Source organism: Bidens hawaiensis, unplaced genomic scaffold (genome assembly GCF_021521415.1).
Source record: "Bidens hawaiensis isolate Kalapana, Puna unplaced genomic scaffold, B.hawaiensis_p1.1 tig00025707_1, whole genome shotgun sequence".
Lineage (NCBI taxonomy): Eukaryota > Viridiplantae > Streptophyta > Magnoliopsida > Asterales > Asteraceae > Bidens > Bidens hawaiensis.
Window position 1 is genome coordinate 142610 of NW_027494110.1, and position 24106 is coordinate 166715.

General features: G+C 34.3%; 4 protein-coding genes across 5 annotated transcripts; 2 read left to right on the forward strand and 2 right to left on the reverse strand.

Annotated features, from left to right (window-relative positions):
• The first annotated feature begins 1539 nt into the window (after positions 1 to 1539).
• LOC143572055 (non-specific lipid transfer protein GPI-anchored 14-like) lies at positions 1540 to 3385 on the forward strand. Its single transcript, XM_077057317.1, has 3 exons — positions 1540 to 2122; positions 2221 to 2322; positions 3155 to 3385. Exons 1-3 carry the CDS (start codon positions 1771 to 1773, stop codon positions 3298 to 3300), a joined length of 600 nt encoding a protein of 199 aa, XP_076913432.1. The 5' UTR covers positions 1540 to 1770; the 3' UTR covers positions 3301 to 3385.
• A 3615-nt stretch (positions 3386 to 7000) lies between these two features.
• On the forward strand, positions 7001 to 8263 carry LOC143572081 (uncharacterized). Its single transcript, XM_077057335.1, has 2 exons — positions 7001 to 7522; positions 7637 to 8263. The coding sequence occupies exons 1-2, from the start codon at positions 7001 to 7003 to the stop codon at positions 8261 to 8263; spliced, it is 1149 nt and encodes a 382-aa protein (XP_076913450.1).
• Positions 8264 to 9188: 925 nt separating this feature from the next.
• On the reverse strand, positions 9189 to 10099 carry LOC143572056 (uncharacterized). The gene is made up of 2 exons (XM_077057318.1): positions 9568 to 10099; positions 9189 to 9343 (listed from the first exon to the last, which is right to left on the reverse strand). Exons 1-2 carry the CDS (start codon positions 10024 to 10026, stop codon positions 9293 to 9295), a joined length of 510 nt encoding a protein of 169 aa, XP_076913433.1. The 5' UTR covers positions 10027 to 10099; the 3' UTR covers positions 9189 to 9292.
• Positions 10100 to 12608: 2509 nt separating this feature from the next.
• On the reverse strand, positions 12609 to 23367 carry LOC143572066 (E3 ubiquitin-protein ligase BRE1-like 2). 2 transcript variants are annotated; one of them, XM_077057326.1, is made up of 17 exons: positions 23111 to 23367; positions 17984 to 18145; positions 17790 to 17877; positions 17483 to 17713; positions 17210 to 17377; positions 16929 to 17122; positions 16371 to 16454; positions 15994 to 16300; positions 15757 to 15917; positions 15603 to 15674; positions 15227 to 15498; positions 15081 to 15153; positions 14926 to 15012; positions 14690 to 14827; positions 14395 to 14597; positions 12903 to 13065; positions 12609 to 12816 (listed from the first exon to the last, which is right to left on the reverse strand). In XM_077057326.1, exons 1-17 carry the CDS (start codon positions 23246 to 23248, stop codon positions 12685 to 12687), a joined length of 2673 nt encoding a protein of 890 aa, XP_076913441.1. In that variant the 5' UTR covers positions 23249 to 23367; the 3' UTR covers positions 12609 to 12684. The 2 variants fall into 2 exon arrangements, with proteins under 2 accessions (XP_076913441.1, XP_076913440.1); XM_077057325.1 differs by lacking the exon at positions 23111 to 23367 and adding an exon at positions 18359 to 18516.
• Between the last annotated feature and the right edge of the window lie 739 nt (positions 23368 to 24106).

A 24106-nucleotide genomic window follows, 5' to 3' on the forward strand; every position in this document is an offset into this window, starting at 1 on the left:
TCGAGCTTGATCTTGAAGTTAAAAAAGTCTATGATCAAGCTAACGAGACGAGCCATGACTTGGGGGCCGAGCTTGGGTCAAGCTGGGATCAGTTACAAAAAGGAGCCAGCTCGGACTAGATCGTTTCAAAACAATTTTTCAAAGCTAGTTTTTATCGAGCGAGTTATGAGTGCGAGCTTTTTAAATAATGGACAGGAAATAAACATAGCAGTCACTTATTATCAAATCATTTCCGTTTATTTTATATAAGTTTCAACTATGCTTTCTTGTAACTTTTATATAGTTGTAAATATTATCATCAATGTCACTTTTATCTCTATTAAAGTATATAAACAAACCAAAAAAAAAGTGATAAATTATGAAATATAAAAATAGTTAAGAAAGACGCAAAAGCTTCTAAAAAATTTAATGTATTATAAATTGAGTCGGATAGATATATCATATATATCTGATGTTATGTAGCATTTATAAAGTAGTATGGTCCGTATGGGCTATAATCACTATAATTATTCGTATCTTAATAAATTGTTATCAATGTGCTCAGTGTTATCATTATATATGTCTCTAAGCGTTCTCTGCTATTGCGGACGTAGATGACTTTCACCGGTAAGTGTACCCAGGTAGCTGGATTTTGTTAGTTGTTAAAAAAATTATAATAAACTTAATAATCATCAACCTCATTACACTAGAGTTTAGCAACTACTTAAATACCAAAAGGCATACTTATCAATTTAATAGTAATAATAAGGTGTATTGGTTTTTATTAGTCTAAACTATCTTTTTTTGGTCGATGTCGTCTGTCGGTCTCAACTATCGAATTGGCTGCTGACGGTCGCAACTTTTAACGTATTTGTTACCAACCGTCCGCGACTAACGGAATCCTAACGTACACCGTTAGTTGCAGGTACCGGAAACACGTTTTTGCTCATAAAAGTCACATTTTTTTTCCAGAACACACCACCCGAACACCGCCACCGCCACCAATTGACTCACCACCAACCAACTACCACCACTTGAACACCACCAACCGTTTCCGTCGATGGTTCTAGGGTTCCAACAACCTCAATAGTTAGGGTTTTAAAATAGAAAAAAGTTTCTAAAGGTCCGATACAAAGTTACAAAGATGTTTGGGATAAACATGTTGCGTTTTCCTGGAAAAATTGTGAGTTTTCTGGCCGAAAACGTTTTTCCCGGCGACCTGCAACCAACGGCGTTAGGATTCTGTTAGTCGCGGACTGTTGGGAGCAAATACGTTAAAAGTTGGAACCGTCAGCAGCCAATTTGTTAGTTGGGACCGACAACGACCAAAAGACGATAGTTAGGATTAATAAAAACCAATATACCTAATAATAATAGATAGGAAACTATACTAATATAATTACTGTTGTTATTATTATTATTATTATTATTTTTAAATAATGTGAAATTGGTTAGTGTGTTGTCACTTCTAGACATATCATATCAAAACGTTGTGGACGAAACTAATAATTTTAGGACCTCTTGCCATGCATAGTATTAAAGCAGTACAAATGGCTAGTATGATGTTCACAAATTTAAATGCCAATAAATGGCTACCAATTACCTAACCTCATTTATAGATCAATGAATCTTACATACGGTGTTGTTTGCTTGCCACCATTTTATATTATCCATATCAACTTACTTATAGCCTCAAAAATGACATAATAAAACCATATATGTACGTTACTTTCAATTTCAATTTCAATTCCTACAATATTATCTCTCGTCGCGCTAGCTACTGCTCGAAAGATGGGCTCACAACACGTGTCAAACTGTTTTATCCCACGCTTAGCCATAGTGGTTATGTTGGTTTGTGGTGTTACAAAAGCAGATATAGAAAGTGATAAAAAACAGTGTGCTGATAAGTTAGTTGCGTTAGCCACTTGTTTAGCTTATGTTGGTGGTCAAGCACCAGCACCAGCTGTGCCACCTAAGGATTGTTGTACTGGGATCAAGCAGGTTGTGAGGAGTAGTATGGTGTGTTTATGCATGTTGGTTAAGGATCGCAACGATCCGAGCCTTAATCTAAAGATTAATGAAACACTGGCATTGGGTCTACCTAGTGCGTGCCAGACGCCTGTCAATATGTCTGCTTGTGTCGGTAAGAGCTAGTTCCAGAGGCTGGTTCAAGCCTGTTTGCTCTAGCATACGGGTTTGAACCAACCTTCTAATGTTTATTGAATAATGTGTTTTGTTTAGGTCTTTTACACTTGCAACCAGGCTCACCGGATGCTAAAGTATTTGAAGAATATGAAAAACGCCTCACAAGCGACACCAACACCACTACCATAACTCCACCAGGTACCATAATTCTTTTTTATGCTTTTTACCATATATATATATATGGCCACACCAAAGGGTAATATGAACAAGTATAGAGGTGGCAAAATCGGGTTGAGTGACAAGTATTTATATACGGGTAATGGTTGGGACGAGTCGGGTTGGTTGGGTTGGGTTGATCCCTAATAGTTTTATGTAAGTGTTTTGAGTCCACTTTGTACTAGTTTTAGTTTTGACGTAGAGTAAAAACACAAAAGATAAACATAGAGAATTCTTACAAGAAAACAATATATTATTGAGTTAATAAGCTAGAAAAGACATAACTAGTAAATAAATGTGTGTGTTTTTACACAAATGGAAAAATTAATTTTTTTTTTGAAAACTAGGATCAATCTTTAATTCTATGTTTTTACACAAATGGAAAAATTAAAAAAAATTGAAAACTAGGATCAATCTTTAATTCTATAGTGATGAAATTTGAGGCTCGGATTACGGATACGGGTCTGGCCGCTAGGCCAAACCACTATAGCCCCGTAAATTCACTCATAGCCTAAGCAATGCCAGTGTTTTATGTTGGGCTCATTTATGCTCGATTTTCCTATGTTTAGCTGGTCCATATATATATCAAATTTTGAATAATTTTTTCTCATATTTGTCCAACTCTAGAACTTATATACTTTAAAAACTAAATTAAATTTTGTATCTAACTTTTAAATTGTTATAATTATATTCTAAACAAGTTATAACATGTGTCTTACAACAATCTTTAAGAACAATTAATAGTAATTGACATGGTGCCTAACTCATTCCAATCATCTATTTAATTTTCATCATTTATTAATTAATGTTGAAGGCACCCCAATGAAAGGGAATTCATCATCACCAATAAGTGATGGAGGAAGGAAAAACACACACTTAGGACTTCAAATTGTGGGACTCTTATTTATTATGGTGTTGATTCACCTCAGTGTGTCCAATGTGATTGTTAATTATCAGTGATGTTTTTTTAGGTGTTTGAATGATGTTTTAAGATAACATGTTTAAATACTACTCTATAAATAATTAAGAGTTTTAATTTATAATACTATGTGATTAAAACATGCATGCATGGATGTGATGTATTTGCTTTAAATAAAACATTGTTTGATGGAGTAAGCATAGACTTAACCACTAAACCAAGCTCTTTCCTTGCTTAGGCCTCCAGCATAATCTTTATATATATATTAATTTTGAAAACTGATTAATTTTCATTTTTCAGTTACACATACTTAAACAAACCAAGTTTAATAGGTGTATATATAATGTATTAGATCATGTGTAGTGGGTCGTTATGGGTGCTCAAAAAACCCCATAGCTCCACAACACACCGCTTTTTAGGCTTTTTGGACTTGGTTGTTTTGTACATGGCGTCACCCCATATTTATTTCAACCAATCATTTTTTCTCTATAAATTTCAACCAATCAAATATTAATATTATTTATATTATAAGAGGTAATTAATTATTGGGTAATGATTGTAAGACTTTATAACACTACACCACATTTTATATAAGACCACCCGTAGTGCATGTTATGGGCGCCATTATGGGCTAAACGCCCGGGGGCACCCCCCACCCCCTGCCGGCGTTATGGCTTTTTTTGAGCGTTTTGTACATAACGCAGGTGGAAGCCAAAAAGAAAATAACAAAGTTATGGCTTTATGGAGGCTTTATGACTACACCCTATTTTTGTATAAAACCATAACTCTGACTGGGCACCACGTGTCGCATAATGTCTGGGGGTGGGGTTTTATGACTACACATGGTTTAAAGCCTCATTGTTAATCCATGTTGCAAAACACTCAAACATAAGACCACCCGTAGTGGTGGCGGTATCACTGCGTTTTAGAGGAAAACGCCGGGGGCACACCGCCCCCTGGCATTAGTGCTAGGCGTTTTAGAACAAACGTTTCCTACACAACGTGCGTTTTGAGGGTTTTGTGAGTGAGAGGTAGAGAGAGGCGTTTTGGGGTCTTTTTTCCACTACACCCACCTTTTGTAAAATGCCCAAAAGCTGACTAGGCGTCACATGACGTAAAATACCCGGACATGCCAAATTATGACTACGCATGGTCTAAGACTTCATGATTACACATGGTGTTAGCGTGTTGCTTAATTAATACAATACTTGCATCCTTGGCATGCTAATCATGTAACTTTATGATCCCTTATTTTCAGTCACTTATATATTTGTTAAACTATGTCAATTTGAAAATATGAATCCACAATAAAGTTAAGAAAATTATAACTTTAAAAATCGTCTAAAATTTAAACTTCTTTTTTTATAAGATCAAAAAATAAATATGTACTTATTTGTGTTTAGTTTTCAAAGAAGTTGCAATGTGAAATCAAAGGGTAGTTGGGTTTGAATCAACAAATTAAAAATAAAAAAATAAGTAATGCATTGCTATATCTTATTTGAAAATTTGAATTGATATATGAATTCACTTAAATTATACCTTCTAAAACATAAATTAAAACTGAAATAGAATTGCAATATCTAGAAGTTGACAAGCATGTGTTCCACAAGTCTTCAATAAATATTTACGTTTGAAGCCACCATCAACAATGATCATTCTTTATTATTATTTTTTATTTTTATGTGGTTTATGTTTAGTATGTTTAATTCCTCATATGATTTATAGGTTTTAAGCATTTTAATTACTTCGAATTTTATTTTCTACAAAATAATAGTGTCGCATGAATCTAACTTATATGCATCTTTAATTTCAGTATATAATTTAAGCATATAAAACTTTTTATTTGATCAACGTGTATGTGGTTTGTGGTCCGATTGACCCTTCGGTTCGCGCTAAACATAATTTTTTTTAATAGGGATGACAATGAGTCGTGTTTGGGACGGGTTTAGGCTTTCTCAAACCCGTTGGGCTTTTATCACGTAATTGATTATCCGTCAGGTATCAAGCAACCAATAGTCCAATACATATATATTTATATTTTGATCTTAATATATATAAAGTAATGTAGGGTACATTGGATAAATAATCGGGTAAATGGGTTAATGCTTTATGGTAATCGGGTATTTTAAAATCCCAAACTTGTAAAAAATTTTGAAACGATTCCCAAACCCTAAGACCGTTTGTTGTGGCCGTCCTGGAGGGCAGTGTGAGGGCCTTCGCCGCGTCGGGCGGCCTAGGGGGTGGCATAGCTGGATCTGACATGTTGACGGCGGGCAGCATAGAGGAATTATGGTGGGGCCATGTCCCCCCCCCCCCCTCTCTGTCTCTCTCACACACACGGCTTTATGGATAAGGGTTTCAAAGGCGCGTTCCCTTTATGGATAAGGGGAGGTGACGTGAAGGGGCGGTAAAGTCTCTTCACAACACACAGCCTAATAGGACGAATTTTACTCGTCCCAGCTGTATCCAATTTAAGAAATTCCCGTCAGATTCAGGTTTTACTTTCATCATGTTTCAGTACCATACCTGGTTTTTAACCTTTAAGATGATTAAGTTGATGATGATCCTAAATACTTTCAATAAAGAGGATATTCATGGATAAGTATAAAGGGTTGTTTTATCTTAAATAAACTTTTTGTCTTTATTAAACCATTTATTTCTTTGATTACCTCTAGTCCTAGCATATTTTACTTTGTTGAAAACGGGTGCTAAGGGACAAAAGTGTCACATAATCACGGTCGGATTGTTACCATATTTAATTTAAAGAGATTGGCTCTCAGTCACATTTTCTATACTATAAATGACATTTAACTAATCTGTTTCTTATTAACATTTAACACAACCCAAACTATATCTGGATAATGGGTAAGCGAGCAGCAAGCTGCGCCGCTAACCCCTTTTGAATCGCAAAGCCTATTCTACTAAATATCAATCATTGGTTCTTCGGGCTCTGCGAGTCACTGTGGACCACATTCTGCACCCGCTCTAAAGAGGGTACAATGGGACAAAAACTAGGTCTCATAATCACATACGGTCTTATTATTTAAAATTCGACCGACTAAACTAGGGTATAAATGAGCTAAAAACGAGTTCAACTCGCTACATTTTGCCGTTTGTCTAAGCTAGAGGTCAACTCGTTTCGAGCTTTGCAAAGTTTTTCCTTGGCTCATCAGTGGTTCTTCAAAGTTGACTAGCTGTGAATCGATATGTGAGTTTTCTTGGCTTATGAGTGACATTTTCAAGCTTGACTACTTACCAGACTGGTTGATAGTCTCTTAATAATTGCATTAAGAGATTATATTTGAATCGGTTCGATAGAGATGCGAGCGAGTATAAAGAGAAGCTTAGGGGGAGAGAGGATTTTCTAATCAATTTTGGAAAAAAATAATAATAAACAAATAAATATATACAGACTTAGCAGTGGAAATGGTGCCGTGAGACCCCGTGAGACTTACTTTGGCGCCGTGAAGGGCGCGAAACACCACCCCCCTTCCTCCGTGAAGGGGGCGCCAACCCCTCTCCGCCATATCTTTCACGGCCAAAATGTTGGTGTAGAGATGCATGTGGGCCCCATTCAACGGTAATATTTTTAAAATATAGCCGTTGGCTATTAAATAAAAAAAAAACTTTTTCCATTTCCTTTTTTTATCTATAAATACCTTCTCATTTTATCGAAACAAACACACAAAACTACTCTATTCCTCTCTATAATCTATAAAAATTCCCTATTATTTTTTAAAAATGTCATCACCATCTTATTCCTCTTCGTCTTCGAGCGAAGAAAAAAACGCTTCTATGTTTCGTGCTTTCGCAACGGGGTGTAATGAGTGGTGGCAACAACAAGAAGACTCGGGTTCGTCAATACGACACGAAACCCGACGTGAACGTTTAAACCGTGACCGAGCGGCTGCGCACGAAGCACTACGAAACGACTATTTTAACACCCCGTGTGTTTACACGGCCTCAGAGTTTAAAACTCGTTTTCGAATGAGTTGTGAGTTGTTTTTAAGAATACTACACGACATCGAACGAGAAGTTCCTTGGTTTACCCAACGGGTTGATGCTAGAGGTCGAGTCGGTTTCTCCACCTTGCAAAAGTGTACCGCCGCGATTCGTTATATGGCGTATGGAACCGCTAGTGATATGTTCGACGAATATTTGAAGATGTCGGGTCGACACATCAGGTCATGTGTCTACAAATTCTCTAAAGCTATTGTATTGTTGTATCGTAGTAGATATTTATGTAAGCCTACGGCTAGTGAGGTTGAACAGTTACAGGCGAAGCATGCCGAAAAACACGGTTTTTTCGGCATGCTTGGTAGCATCGATTGCACGCATTGATATTGGAAAAATTGTCCTACTGCGTGGCATGGTCAGTTTGCACGAGGTGATCATCCATATCCTAGTATTATTCTAGAAGCGGTGGCGTCCCAAGACTTATGGTTTTGGCATGCATTTTTTGGTGTTGCCGGCTCAAACAACGACATAAATGTACTTGAACAATCTCCCGTATTTGACGATTGGATCAACGAGACGGCCCCGGACTCCTCTTTTGAGCTTAGAGGGACGCTTTACAAGCGTGGGTATTACCTTGCCGATGGAATATATCCGGATTACTCGACAATTGTCAAGTCGCTTTCGCAACCCATCGGCGTGAAACGACAAACGTACAAAAAAGCTCATGACGCGGAAAGAAAGGATATTGAACGAGCATTTGGGGTGTTGAAGTCTAAGTGGCACGTTGTGGATCGTCCATCCAAGTATTTTTCTCAAGTGAAAATGAGGAACATTATGTACGCTTGTGTTATTCTTCATAATATGATTTTAGAGGACAATGGGTTAGCGATTTGTCAACATAACCCAAATGAGGATGCGCCTATGTACGAAGAAATCAACAAAGACAAAATACGAAGAAACCGTCAAGAAATTCGAAGCCGAGAGATTCATGACGCATTAACGGCGGACTTGATCGAATGTATTCATGTTCGTTCAAGAAATCAGTAGTTTATTTATGTAACTTTTATCTATGCTTTTATTTTAAAATTATTGTAACGTTTCTTGTAATGTTTTATTTATGTTTATTAGTCTTTGAGTGTATTGTAATTTTTATTAATCAATTAAATTTTTATTATATAATATAAAAAACAAAAGATTAAAAAAATAATAATAAAATAATTGAGGTTTCACATACTCTGTTTCACACAGGGTATTTCCAATGAAAAATATGGATGTGAAATAGGTATGTGAAAGCTGATGTGGCGTAGACATGGCAGAGTGAGAAGGTTTCACAAGCTTGTTTCACCCCACCTATTTCCATTGCTCTTAGTGACCTTTAACAAAACCTAACAGACTCAAACAAACATTTACAATAGACCCCTTATAGAATGAACTAATGACTAAGAAGCCCCTTTATTCTAATCACTCTTGTATTACGTAACACAGTTAAATGTAGAGTGTCTGTGGTTCACTAAAAAGACAAATTATTAAACTTTTGATAGGTAAGTTTCAGACACATGTTGAATAACTCAGATGCCATCTCTTAAGAGGTCAGTCCTATTAACGATTCAGTACATTATTATCAAGCAGACCCCCACTATTTACTAGTTATTTTATTTGTTTATATATATATACACACACACAATTTTTATATACATCATACTAGTATATAGTTAGTTATTTTTAACACTAATTATATATACTAATACTTATCATGTAAATACACATTATGTATATATATATTAAATAAAACTATATAATGTTGAGCTCGTTTAGACTCACAATTCTACTCGAGCTTGATAAATGAAGTTTACGTCACTCGCTCTGGGGTTTGAAACTTGCAATTCTAACCTTTAACAAAGACATTTGATTAACAAACTTACAAGTTACACCTCACCAAATTGTACATTATTCGAACAAGATTACAATAAAAGTTTAATCATACAACACACTAGAATGGTAATCGATCGCCACCATGCTTCTTATATCCGAAATGGAAGTAGTAACGCAACATTAATGGCTTCAAACAACTCTATCTTATGCAACCTTCTTGATCACTCTATCAAAGTTTCTTGCCTTTCGTGGAAGCTGTAAACACACGATTTCAAGCAAAATTCGACTAAGATTTGGGGGTTTGTAATTCTGAAAATATAAACTGTATAAACATTTTAAATAAATTTAATACATTTTATTTTTAGAAAAAAGTCATTATTTTTTAAAACAATATAATATGTATATTTGTGTATACTTTACATAACAATATACTTATATAGTTATATCATTAGTCTATCAACATATATTTAATAGTTTACCTTAGCAATGATGTTAGAAGAGTGATCACAAGCAGCAAGGGTGTTATCTTTGCAAGTCGGAATCGACACATACAAGGCAATATCGGATTGTACATAGGCACCACCAAGAGTGAACTGAAGACTGCTACCAACGACTGCGATTTCATCAATATCTATCCAACCTTCAGGCGACTGTGCCTTAAGGCCTTTCACATTGGTAATTAGACCGTAGCTGATCTTTCCAGAGAGCTCTGTGTCAAAGGAAACAAGGTATTCGTACTTCACGTAGCATGGTTTCTTAAGGTAGATGACGAAGGTGCCATCTGCGTCGTTTGCTTCATAATATGCAACCGAATCAGGTATAATGCCGGATGGGAATCCGAATTGGTTGACAAGGTCGTATATTGTGGGGGCCGCAGAGGTTAAAGCTGCAAGGGCGAGTAAGGTGAAGAAGAAAAGAGACATTTGGGATGATGCCATGGTTAATTGACGTAGTATAAGTTGTGAGGAGTGTAATAGAATGGGTGATTGTATTTATAGGCAACAAAACCTACACTATCTATTTTATTGTTAAATTCAAATTTTTAATATTGTCACTAATCTAGAATTTTTAATATATATTTTAAAATAGACAAAAATAAAAAAAAAATAAAATATAAAAGGAGTCACAAGAGAGAAGTTAAAATAAAGGGAATCTAGGTATAAATTATTTGATTAAATATTTCATCTTATTTTTCTATATTAATGATCCTATTGTCTTATGTAAGAGGCCACTCTTTTTTGTGCTAAACAAATGTTAATCTTGACCAGAATAATAGTTTTGATTTTTAATCTAACGGTGGTCATTAGCTATGTATGCGTGAAAAGGTTTAAATATATTTTTTTACATTTATTTAATAGTTATAATTATTAGTTTTTACTATGATAATTGCATGTTTGAATTATTAAACAAATATAATTTCACATCAACACCTATATCTAATAGAATTGATTTGTACAAAGTAAATATATAATAGGCCTATTATATTTATATAAATATTAAATAAGTAAAATTTTGACTATTCTCTTTCACCTCAACTTTCTCTCCTTACATAAACGTATATGGGGGTTCACGACCCCATTGCAAATTCTCCAACGCACTAGAGTGCCCAGCGCTTCCACATCATCACTTACAAATCTTCATGGACCGAAGAATCCCAACCCCCCCCCCCCCACTCTTAACCGGAGTCTTTGGTGGAATATCTTTACACGCGAATCGGGAACTAGAAATGTTTTTCAAAATCACTCTCTATCTCATTGCAATATAGACGTTCATGGGGTCGAAAGACCACATTGAAGAGGCTCTAACATTCATGACATTCGTTAGACACAAATTTGGATTAATATGTAGTTGCTAAAAGAATATAATGCCTAATAAGCTTTACTGTAACGAGAGCTCTTTAAACTAGATATTAACTTATTTTTAAGTTTTTCCAATAACCATTAACGAACAGTTTAAAATACTAAAAAGCTGGTCAAAATTATAGAATTCCAGTAAAAAAAAATATGAAAATCTCTCATGATTTCCTTTCTTTGATGACTGAGCGGTTGAACTAGTGAAACGGAGTCACTTTCAACAATTTTAGTACTTTACACTAACTTGCGTAAAAAAAATCCGGTGAACTTTTATGATTGCCATTAGTCGCTTATACATAAAGCAAAAACAAAAAGTACAAAATCTTTAAACATTTTATTTAATTTTTGTTGATTTTATGAATAGTTAGTTTGAGTTAAAAACAAACCTTCTCTATAATTTGTGTATACAGTTATGTAGCATTAGCCACCACATTAGACCTTTGAATGATTTTTGAATTATTAATCCCATTTAAGTTGTTTTAAATTGTAGTGCACTAATTTTGACTAGTTTATTGTGGGTTTCCGCAGCCGTTTAGATCAAACTTCATAAGACTACAAATATTCTCATTATTAATCATTAGACAAATGTTTGATAATTGCTCAATAATATATTCCAACATGTTTTGTAGTTTTATCCAAAATCCAAAACAAAAAGGCCTCGTATTCCCTCTATAAATATATTTAAATAAATGAAAGAGGTATATTCGAGGGTATAGTGTGGATCCAAAGGAATAAGGTATTAGGTATCATAAGGATCCAATTAATTTAAATCCAAATGTTGTTTTTTTAAATCATTTACGGTGTTTTTAACGACTCTCATTTACATAAACTTGTGTATTTATAGATGGTTAGTCGTCTTCACCAAGTGAATATCGACGGTGATGTTTGTAAATCAAGAGGTAGAACTGCGGGTGATGCAAATTTTGACAGATATTATGTGATGGATGATAAAATATAAAACTAAAAAGTTGCTCTTTTTAGCTATGATTCGCTGTCGGATTTTAAAACAAATTTGACAAAGACTTTTATTAATCCCAACTATCGAATTTTGAATTTTTTTTTCTTTTGAGTATTTGCTACAATGTTTTTGGAATTTTTATTACGTATAACTATCCTAAATGACATAAATGTATATACACAAATCAAGCCAAACAAAAACCTAAAAGAGCAAAAAAAAAAAAAAAAAAAATTAAGGGGTGGATATAGAAGGTACCCGGGATACCGGATACCCCCAATTTTCACGACGAAGTGCAAAAAAAAAATTTCCTTCTCCGTTTATGCATTCAAAAGCTTTTAAACATATATTAAGATTCCCTTAGGTCCAAAAAATTTTGTATACCCCTGAAATTTTCTTTTAAATCCGGCACTGAAAGTCGACGTATTGTTCACAAATTGTAAGCTTGCAGGTGATCACCATCAAAAAACTAGCTTACATGACACAATAACCAAAAGAAAAACCAAAAATATTAATTATATCGACACGTCTAATCTAGCTATGACGACGCGTCCAAGTTATTAATCGAAAATAAAGTCTAGTCCAGATTTTCTTTTGGGTGTCTAGAAGCATAATAATTTTATAAGTCTATTTTATAAATCCTTTTAAAAACTTTCAGCAAAACCGACTACCCGACAAGAACATAATCATCTGTATCCCATCGGGCCTGCGGCGGTTTTGGCTAAAAGGTAACAAGGTCAAAACAAAAAATCATTATCCTAAATATGATACTCCAACCTAACTAACCATCATATCTTCACAAAACGAACATCGTTCTGCCCAAACGCCATTCCACAAGCAGGACACTTTCGGTGACGGATTTCTAAGTTCCTCTGGATACATGGATTGCAGAAAAGATGATAACATTTCACAATCACCACCTGGGATGATAAATTCCAAAATTATTATTAATGTTACAAAATTATATAAACAAGAAATATAATAATATTGCGGAGAATTTGCTTACCTCCTTTGGGCGGTCAAAGCAAACACCACATTTGAGAATAGACTTGCACTCCTTGATTTCGTTCTCGAGTTTCTGAATTGCAGCTTCGCTGCTTCCTAATGACAGTTCTGTAATTTTCATGTTTAGTTCGACAAGCTCCTCGTCAAGCTTCTTTCTGTCCATTCTGCATTCAAGTTTCGATAATTCGTTAAGTACCAATCTGCCCTTCGGCCTAAAGCTATCAAACAAATACTATAAACATATATAAAAGCAACCAGTTTTCCTCAAATTAATATTCTGGAAAATAAAGTATTTTCTCACTTCTAATGAGGTGTGACTTTCAAAAAGCTTTAAACTGTGGGTTTCGATTTAGTGTTTATATTGTGCTTTTATCTTCGGTGTCAATCTTTAGATCGTTGGTGGTTTGTTCAATACGCTTAAAAAACCGGATCGGTTTCCCGAAGTGGCAAACAGATATGTTAAGCAAACACCGATGGTTCGAACAGATCTTCCTAAAGTTTCCCAAATCGAAAACCAGAAGAAGTCCTGGCAATTTTGTGAGATTTGAGTGTGATTTGCGTGCAATTGTGTGAACCTCATGTAAACAAGTCGGGCACAACAAAACCCAAGGTTTATTCAGTAGTCAACAACTCAACATGAAGTTAAGAGTTAAAAGAATGATTACATTAAGTGTTAATAGATATAAAGTTTTTTATAATATGTCGTGAGGGCAACAGTTCAGGAGTTAAAGCTTTTGAGAAGGAAAACATATCATGGGGGGATAAAGTGGCTAAAGTTTAGAACTTTTACATTAATTTGTGAAGTTATAACTTGTACTGACATTTTGCAATTTTTCTTAAAGTCTTCCGTTGTGCGTGATTATTTTAAAATATAATCTGTTTTCTTAGAGTAGATCCAACAAAAGTAATGTGCATAAGGTTCGGAGTGTGACATTTTGTTTTCTTACATAAACTTGATGTTATTTGTATTTTTATACTATAAAAATATTATTTAGAGTCGAGGGTCTCACTTGGAGCAGCCTCTATCTCCCGGGATAGAGGAAATGTTTGCCCTCAAACTGCTTATTTCACGCTTCGATAAGCGGATAACCATAAGCAATTTACCAAATTACAAAAAGAAACCGCAATTTACCAAAAAGAAACCACTTCTAACAGACGCAAAATACTATAGTGCCCATAATCTAACTTTTAAGCAGGGCTGTTCAAAAAGCTCAAATAAAACTAGTTAAAAAAACTTGATTTGAAACAACCTGAGCTAAGTTGGCTCATTTTTGTAACTGAGCCAAAATCGACCCAAGCTCAGCTCAGGTCATGGTTCGGCTCGTTGGCTCGATCTTAGGCTCGTTCAACTTCAAAATCGATCTCGAGACTAGCTGGGCTGCCTCGTTTAATTTCGAGCTCGAGCTCGAAACCACCCTGGCTCAACTCGGGCTCGACTCATGAACAGCCCTACTTTTGAGTAAAGGTGTACGAAATATTTAAAAAAAAATTACCTTTCATTCTCCAGCTCCTCCTGAACTTCCTCCATTTTTCTACAGTTTTGATCATATTCCTTTTCCGAGGAAGAAAGCAATGACTTGAGACACTTTAATTCCTTATCAGCATTAGCTAGTTCCCACTTGCTTTTTTCCAAGTTGATTGCAAGGTGTCTATCTTCCTCGGTTGACTTCAACGCAGGTGCAATGCAAGTGGTCATCTACATGATTACGTGTTAATTTGGAGAATAATCAACAACTGATTAACCAAACAGCCAAACTGTTTATTATAAAAAAATACACCGTATTATACCTGCTCTTCATAATGTGCAATGAGTGATTTAATCGAGTCGGCTTTTGAATTGACTTGTTGAAGTTGTTTCTCTAGGCTTTGCTTTTCAGAAAGTAGAGATGTGTGTGTTTGTTTCATCTTCACACTCTCAGAAACCAACTGTAGCAAGATGTAAAAAATAAATTACATTTTCATCGGTATTGATTGCAAAAAGGTACAAAAATGACTATAATTTATGGATTTGATCATTTTTTTACCTTGATATTGTAGTCATCCCTCTCCATCACCTGCTGCAACAAGTGCTGGTTTTGTGTCTGCATATCTTCATAAGCTTGACCGATAGTCTGAAAAAATGTAACATTAGTTAAATAATCATAAAAATACAACTTATCATATAGCACTAGATAAGTACCTCAATTTCAGAGATATAAGATTCTGCTTCTCCGTCTTTTATTTTTATAGCCTCTATAAGTTCCAAAACTTCCCTGTACATGAACAAAGTATTTACATATAGATGTTAAATATTAATATGTTAAAAGACTGTGTAAAAGTTAAAACCTTTCAGAATCATCCAATTTAGCACTTAAATCAGCAATTTCAGATTCAGCATCAAATAATCTTTGTTGGCAAGCAACCTCGGTTTCTTTAGCAGCTTTAATCCTTAACTCTAAACTGTGTTCTTCAAAAGCGTTTTTTAAAACTTCAGCTTGTGACCGAGCTCTCTGTTCAGATTCTTTAATTTCCATCATATCCCTGTTATCATATATCCTTTGACCAATTATATCCAAATATATCTGTGTTTCTAATCCTTCCTTTTGCAGCCTCTCAATCTGCATCAAGTTTTAGCATATATAAATCCATTAAAGACTTGGGCCTATAAAGACTTGATTCATTAAAAATATATATATTTTTCTTAACTCAAATGAGAACTCACCTGGGCCTGTAAAGACTTGATCTCATCACTCTGCTTAGAACAATTATCCACCATCTCCTTATGTTCACTAGTCTATAATTAAAAAAAAAACAAAAACAAAAAGATTATCAAATGCATTTAATATCAAATAATAAAAATAATGAAAAGTTGTCACCTTTTTCTCCACCAAGGATTTAAGTGACTGGGCTTCTTCCTGTAATAAAACAGCTTCACATCCTGTTTCTTTCCACCGATTTAATTGTGATGTCATCATCCCAATTTCTTTTGATAAAGCAGAGGCCATGACTTCAAACTCGGCTTTAATGTCTTTCCTCTCTGTAAATAGTTAAAACTTTTATTAAAATAATACAAGTTAAAAAAGAATATAGATTATAATAATTTCCAAGTTTACCTGCATCTTGTACAGCTTCTTCCATTTTAATTTCCAACTCGTTATTCTCATCAATCAACTGTTGAAGCTGTTTCTCTAATTGTTCAATAGTAGAATCATCGGTATCCATAGGATTTCTTAAGGCGTTTATCGATTCGGTTTTCATAACGAGTTCTCTTTCTTTTCGTGCGACCAATGACCGGTCAACTTGCAATGAATCTACAAGCGCACTATACCGTTCAAGTTCAGATTCCCAGTATGGAAGTTGATCATTTAGCAAAGTGTAGGGACGAGATGAGTAAATATATTTGTTATCCTCCAGTTCATTCTGCTCAAATACGTGTTACAAAAGGTCAAACAGTCTTATATACAGATGAAAAGTCAAAGCAATGTTTAACCTGAAGATCTTGCAGCTGTTTTGATAAGTTTGAATTGTCTTCGATTGCTTCTTCAAGCTCAGAAAGACGATCGGATGCCAGTATCTACATTGAATATAAAGGTTGAATACTTTTTTGTGCAGGCACACATAGGCATGTAAATGAACCAAACATGAACATTTCCGTGGACCGTTAGGCAGGAAGTTCGTTTATTTAATAAATGAACGAACATGATCAAAAGCTTTTGTTCAATTAGTTTAAAGAACGAAGATGTATACATGTCTCGCTCGTTCGTTTTAATTCGTTTTAAGTCTGTTTCTTTACATCCATATATGTTTGTTAGTTTATGTTCATTAAGATAATCACTTAAAAAATTTGGCCCATTACAACTTAGTCTAGTTTCAATAACTTTTTAGGCCCAACACATTGTTCTTCACATTACCTTTAACTAGTTTTAGCTCAATTATGTTCATTCATCTATGTTCAGTTATGTCCGTTCGTTCGTTTACGTTCCTGAACCGTCCGTTTATACTGTTAACGAACGAACATAAAAAGAAGAGATAAAAAGAAAACAAAAACCTTTGCCTCCTCTATTGAGTCCTTTAAATCACGTAATCCCATAGTTTTGTCTGCAGTATTTTCAGGTGAAATACTTCCATTAATGTTACACGGGACGGGAGTTTGCACAACAGAAGATCTGTCCTTTTGCATACTTAAATTTATAAATTTTCTTCTACTTTCTTCAAGTTCTGCCATGACGTCCTCCAGTTCACCTTACAAGCATGAACATACAAACATAAACAAAGAAACAAACTAACAACATATAAATCAAAGAATGTTATGTGTTTCATGACTAAAACCTTCAATTTTTTTTATCTCAGACTCGTCCGCAGAATGGGCATCACTATAACTCTGAATCATATCAGCATATTCATTTTGCTTTACATTAAGAGCTTCCATAAATCCATGTAACTGATCAACTTCCTCCTTCATCAATTCGTTAATCTTATCTGATTGAATAACTGCATCTGAGGCATATAAAATTAAAATATTAAATCCTTAGAATTCAGTAGGCACTCATGATAGTGCATTAGTAAAAAAATCGACCTCAAATAAGGTCAATCAATACTGACCTTCTGCAGCTGAAACTTCATACAAAGATTGATCAACGTTTACAATATTATCCATCAGAACTTGTATACTACTATCTATTAATTTCATCAATTCCAAAGTTGACGAATGCCTCGACAAAAGTGATTCTTCAATATAACTGAGTCTCTCTTCACTTTCATTTGTTTCCATAGAATCCATCTGAAGAAGTCTGCAAAGGAATATATCCTCAGTGGGAACCGGTGGGATTGAACCTATATATGTACGTTTGATTATGTGAGCTTCATAGTTGGATAATTAACCGTCAAACAAGATTAAATAATTACAGACTTCGCGAAGAAACTGCACGTTGCAATGCTTCCAAGGCACGTTGAGCTGCGCCGACCCGTGCTCCAAGTAGAATTAAATCATCATCCAACTAAAAAGGTGATTGAATAATAAAAATATATAATAATAATAATAATAATAATAAAAATAATAATAAGGTTATAAGATAAAGGAACTGTGAAATGTGATTAAGTTACCTGATTCCATCTTTGATTAACTGTAATCAAGAAGTCATCATAAGAAGTTTCACCCAGTTTCAATTCCTTAATTTTATCTTCTAGATCATGTAACTCTTGCTTCTTGACCTCTAATTGCTGGACAAGTTTCTGGTTTTGATATTGTAGCACTGTCGCGTCAACCTGCCATAACAGAATGAACTTCATGAACCAATCCAAATGTCATTTGGTCGTGTGAATTGTTATTTTATGCAAACAATCAGAACACAAGATTTGACTCTTAAAAGACTAAATCCAGCAATTACACAAGAAACTCAAAATGAAGAACCTTTAAACCACACTTTCAGCATTAGTAATTTACAAAGAACATTTGATCTCTCAAGTCTCAATCTGAACCTTCAATTTTAGCAATTTAGAAAACCATGAACCATAGCAGGCAAGAATATCCCAAATCTTCAAAATCATGTGCGAGTAACATTCATATCAATACAGTAAAAAGCCCTAACTCGGGGCTGTAAACATACCGAACGTTCAACGAACTGTTTGTGAACGGTCCGAAAGTTTGTTTATGTTGTTCGTTTAGTAAATGAATAAACATGAACAAGGAATTGTTGTTCAATTAAGTTAATTGAATTAACTAAATGAACAAACACGAACAAAAACCATGTTCATTCAATTGTGTTTGAGAACGTTCAATAATGTGTTTGTTTTTGTCCGTTTATTTTCGATAATGTTTGTTTGTTTATGTTTGTTCATTAAACGTTTAATGACTTTTCTAATCTAATCATACAGTTTATGAACTATAAAACAAAATTATATTTGTTTATTATGTGATTATTTACAAATAAAATTAACATATGAAAATGAATGTTAAAAAATAACACCAACGCAAACTTGGTAGCCGAACAGAACCGTTGACACCGACCATTCTCGGGTAGCAAAATCAAATAAAGCATTGTTTGTGTTCATTTGAGTTTGTTCATTTGTGTTTATGAACCGTTCACAAACAAGTTCATTTCTTTAATAAACAAACACAAACAAAAAAAATTGTTCGGTTCGTTTACATCCCTTGCCCTAACAGAGCATACAAAAAACCAACTTCCACAAGCCACAATGTGAAACCCTAATTTTAGACTTAACGAAACCCTAACAAATTGAAACTCAAATTCATTACGGATCATGAATCTAGTAAGCATGTAAATGTGTTATATTGCTAATAAATTGAAAATGATCAGATAGAGAAAGTAATCATAAAATTGAAACTTACGGTGCCGTTTACAAGCCTAAGAATATCCCGAATCTTCAGTATCTAGCCTTCAAATAGCGTGACTATTTCTAACAGAATCATGTGTTGGCAGCATTCATATCGATCTAGCACAAAGCCCTAACAGAACACACAAAAACACCGATTGCCACAAGCCACAATGTAAAACCCTAAATTTGAGCTTAATGAAAGCCTAACAAATTAGTACTCAAATTCATTGAACGTTGTGAATCTAGTAAGCATGCGAATGTATTAAGTTGCTAATAGATTGAAATTGAGCTGATAGAGAAGGTAATCATAGAATTGAAACTTACGGCGCCGTTTGTGTTTGCTTACGCCTGTATTGTTGATGTTTATTCACTTATACACATTTATGTTAGTGTGTGTTCGTTTATGTATGCGTCATAGTTATTAAAAGCCCAAGCTTCTTGCGCCTAGGCCCATTTTCCAAACCAGGCCCAATATATGCGCTTATAGTTCATGGGCCCTCGCTTATTGAAATTGATGACGCCTTTATTGGTATTTGTGACGGATCAAGAACAATGATCATTTGAGCCTTTACTATTTATTACTTTTTGAACTTTTGGTACTTTGAACATTTTGTTATTCAAGTTTTGGAATTACATTTGAATCTTGACTCTTTTGGTACTAATTAGATGATATTAAAGATTATATAATAGCTTTAACTTATTTTATAAAAAGAATAGCACTATTATTTTTCAAATACATAATTTTTTTTATTTAGTTGTGCTATTTTTTCTTAGGCCCTCACTTCACTGGCACCTAGGCCCCAGGCGAGGCCTATGCGCCTTGAGTGAACATAGTGCCTTTGATAATTATGGTATGTTTTCGTTTATGTTTAAGAAATTATGCTCATTTATGTTCACGTGTGTTCATTTACGTTGCTTGTTTGTCCGTTTACGTTCGTGAATTGTTCATTTATACCTTAATGAACGAACACAAACATGTTCATTTCTTAACGAACGAACATAAAAAAAAAACTGTTCGTTTAATTGTTCGTGTTCGTGTTCGTGTTCGTGTTCGATTAAAGTTAAAAGAACGAACAAGAGCATGCCTCTATTCTATTCTAGCCTTCATATAACTGTACAATTTCTACTAGGATCCTGTGTCCATAACATTAATATCAGCCTAATACAAAGCCCTAACAGAACACACAAAAACACCGACTTCCACAAGCCACAATATAAAACCTTAATTTCGAGCTCATCGAAACCCTAACAAATTAATAATCAAATTCATCAACAATCATGAATCTAGTAAGCATGTAAATGTGTTACATTGCTAACAGATTCGAATTGAGCAAATAGAGAAGGTAATCATAAAATTGAAACTTACCGTGCCGTTGTGTTTATTTATGTCAGTGTCCACTTATGTTAATTCATTTATGCTCATTTATGTCCGCCTGTGTTATTTATGTTGTTTGTGTTTGTTCAGTTCAAATGTTCAATATCTAGTCTTAATTAACTCTACAGTTTCTACCAGCATGAATCTAGTAAGCATGTGAATGTGTTACATTGCTAACAGATTCAAATTGAGCAAATAGAGAAGATAATCATAGAATTGAAACTTACCGTGCCGTTTGTGTTTATTTATGTCAGTGTCCACTTATGTTTATTCATTTATGCTCATTTATGTGAATGTGTGTTTGTTTGTTTATTGCTAACAGATTGAAATTGAGCAGATAGAGAAGGTAATCATAGAATTGAAACTTACTGTGCCGTTTGTGTTTGTTTATGTCTGTGCCTGCTTATGTTTATTCATTTATGTGCACTTGTGTTCATTTATGCCGTTTGTTTGTGACCGTTTAGATTTTTAATGAACAGACATAAACGAACAGAAACATATTGATTTTCTTAGTGTGCGAACATGAACAAGAAAATCTGCTCGTTTAATTGTTTATGTTCGTGTTTGTCCTATTCGTTTACAAACCTAACAATATACCAAATCTTCAATACCTAGCCTTCATATAACTAATTTATCAAGTTTCCATAACACTAATACCAATCTAGAACTACAAATAACATATGCTTCCACAATATGAAACCCTAATTTTAAGTTCAACGAAACCTTAACAAATTAATACTCAAATTCATCAACAAACATGAATCTAGTAAGCATGTAAATGCGTTATATTGCTAACAGATTGAAATTGAGCAGGTACAGAAGGTAATCATAAAATTAAAACTTACGGTGACGTTTGTGTTTGTGTTAGTTTATGTCTGGATTCGTTTATCATTATTCATTTATGCTCATTTATGTACCCGTAACATTAATATCAATCTAGAACACCTACTTCCACACGCAACAATATAAAACCCTAATTCTAACCTCAACGGAACCCTAACAAATTAATTCTCAATCATAAATTTAGTAAGCCTGCGAATGTGTTATATTTCTGAATGACTGAAATTGAGCAGGTACAGAAGGTCATCATAAATTTGAAATTTACCGTGCCATTAGTGTTGTTTATGTCTGTGTCCACTTATGTTTACTCATTTATGCTCATTTATGTCCGTTCGTGTTCATTTCTTCAACGAACAAACATGAACAAAAAAAATCCTCCGCTCATTTAGTTGCTTGTGTTCATTTCCGGTTAAACATAAATGAACAAACACAAACACGCCTCTGTTATTGTTCATCCGGTTCAATAGAGTTTCTACCAGAATCACGCGTCCGTAAAATTCATATCAATACAACAAAAAGCCCTAACATAACAAACTAAAACACCTAATTCCAGAATCCCTAACCTAAAACCGTAATTTCAACCTCAAACGAAGCCCTAGCAAATCAAAACTCAGATTCACCAACAATCACGAACCTAATAACCATGCAAACATGTGATATCCCTAACAGATTGAAACTGAGCAAGTACAGAAGGTAATCATGGAAACTGAAACTTACAGTACCGTTTGTGTTTGTTTATGTCTGTGTCCGACTGTCCACTTACGTTTACTCATTTATGCTCATTTAAGTTCATTTATGCCGTTCATTTGTGTCCGTTTATATTTTTATTGAACAAACATAAACGAACATGAACATATTCATTTTCTTAACGAACAAACTCGACCACACCTCCATTCGTGTTCGTCCGGCTCATTCACAGACCTAAAAACATCCCAAATCCTCAACACCTAGCCTTCATACAACTAATTTCCACCCGAATCACGCATCCATAACATTCATATCAATCTAGAACACACTAAAACACATAGTTCCACAATCCACAACATAAAACACATAAAACACATAATTCCACAATCCACAACATTCATATTAATCAACAATTACGAACGTGTAATATCGCTAACAAATCAATACTCAAATTCATCAACAATCAGAACGCGAACACGAGAATGCACGTGTCCGTATGTGTTCGTTCGTTCGCTTCAAATGTTCAATATCTAACCTTCATACCAGAATCGCGCGTCCGTAAAAATCCATATCAATACAGCAAAAAGCCCTAACATAACAAACTAAAACACCTAATTCCACAATCCGTAACCTAAAACCCTAATTTCAAGCTCAAACGAAGCCCTAACAACTCAATACTCAAATTCATCAACAATTACGAATCTAATAACCATGCGAACGTGTAATACAGCAAACCGATCGAAACTGAACACGTAACATTACATTCATATCAATCTAGAACACACTAAAACACATACTTCCACAATCCACAACATAAAACCCTAATTTCAACCTCTAACGAAGCCCTAACAACTCAATACACAAATTCATCAACAATTACGAGTCTAATAACCATACGAACATGTAATACAGCTAACCGATTGAAACCGAACTCGTAACATTACGTAATTGTACAGATTGAAACTGAAATTGAAACTGAAAGTAATACTTACGGTGTTGTTGTTGTTATCGGGAGAAGAATTAGGGTGACGTGCCATGGTGTTATTGTTGTTGTTGATGAGATGAGGACGCTTATTATTATTATTATTGTTAATATCAAGCTCAGCATCGGAATCAGAAGCAGCTTCCATAATAATATTATAAGCAACCGGAAGCCACCATCACCTGATTATATATATATAATATATATACACCACCGTCGTTATAACTCGTAACTGTCTGGTGTGGTGTTTCAGAGAGGGAGTTTATTTGGGGTGGGGAGTGTGTGAACGATTCAATTCGGTTCGGTTATTAACGTAACTGAAACGGAAAGCTAAGTTTGTTTTGTTAATTAATCGGTTTTTGGTTAATCAGTTTGGTTTGTTTGGTAAGTTTGTCGGTGTTTGGTACGGTACAGTTCGGTTATTAGGGTGAACCGAAACCTAAGGCATTGGTTAATCTATTTTATTAATCAGTTAGTATTCGGTTAATTGGTTTCGTTTGTTTGGTAAGTTTTTGTCGGTTTTTGGTATAGTACAGTTCGGTTATTAGGGTAAACTGAAACTTAAGGCATCGGTTAATATATTTTATTAATCAATTGGTTTTCGGTTAGTTGGTTGGGTTTGTTTGGTAAGTTTATCGATGTTGGTACGGTACAATTCGGTTATTAGCCTGGATTAAAACCGAAGTCATCGATTAATTTGTTTTATTAATCAGTTGGTTTAGTTTATACGATAAGTTTGTCGGTTTTCAGTATAATTCTGTTCGATTCGATTCAGTTATTAGCTTAAAGAGAAGCCGAATTCATCGATTAATCTATTTTACTAATCATTCGGTTTTTCGGGTAATCAATGCGTTTTATTCAATTAGTTTGTGGTTTTTTGTTAGTTATGGTTAATAACCAAAACCAAACTAGATATATATATATATATATATATATATATAGGGGTGGATTAGAATATATATATATATATATATATATATATATATATATATATGAAAATATAAAT

Coding starts and splice junctions, on each gene's coding strand:
- LOC143572066 (XM_077057326.1), bottom strand. CDS start 23,248: ATGGAAGCTGCTTCTGATTCCGATGCTGAGCTTGATATTAACAATAAT. Junction 18,146..23,110: donor CCGATAACAACAACAACACC/GTAAGTATTACT, acceptor CTGTTATGGCAG/GTTGACGCGACAGTGCTACA. Junction 17,878..17,983: donor TTAATCAAAGATGGAATCAG/GTAACTTAATCA, acceptor TCACCTTTTTAG/TTGGATGATGATTTAATTCT.
- LOC143572081 (XM_077057335.1), top strand. CDS start 7,001: ATGTCATCACCATCTTATTCCTCTTCGTCTTCGAGCGAAGAAAAAAAC. Junction 7,523..7,636: donor GTAAGCCTACGGCTAGTGAG/GTTGAACAGTTA, acceptor TGGCATGGTCAG/TTTGCACGAGGTGATCATCC.
- LOC143572056 (XM_077057318.1), bottom strand. CDS start 10,026: ATGGCATCATCCCAAATGTCTCTTTTCTTCTTCACCTTACTCGCCCTT. Junction 9,344..9,567: donor CTTCTAACATCATTGCTAAG/GTAAACTATTAA, acceptor GTGTGTTTACAG/CTTCCACGAAAGGCAAGAAA.
- LOC143572055 (XM_077057317.1), top strand. CDS start 1,771: ATGGGCTCACAACACGTGTCAAACTGTTTTATCCCACGCTTAGCCATA. Junction 2,123..2,220: donor CAATATGTCTGCTTGTGTCG/GTAAGAGCTAGT, acceptor TGTTTTGTTTAG/GTCTTTTACACTTGCAACCA. Junction 2,323..3,154: donor CACTACCATAACTCCACCAG/GTACCATAATTC, acceptor TTAATGTTGAAG/GCACCCCAATGAAAGGGAAT.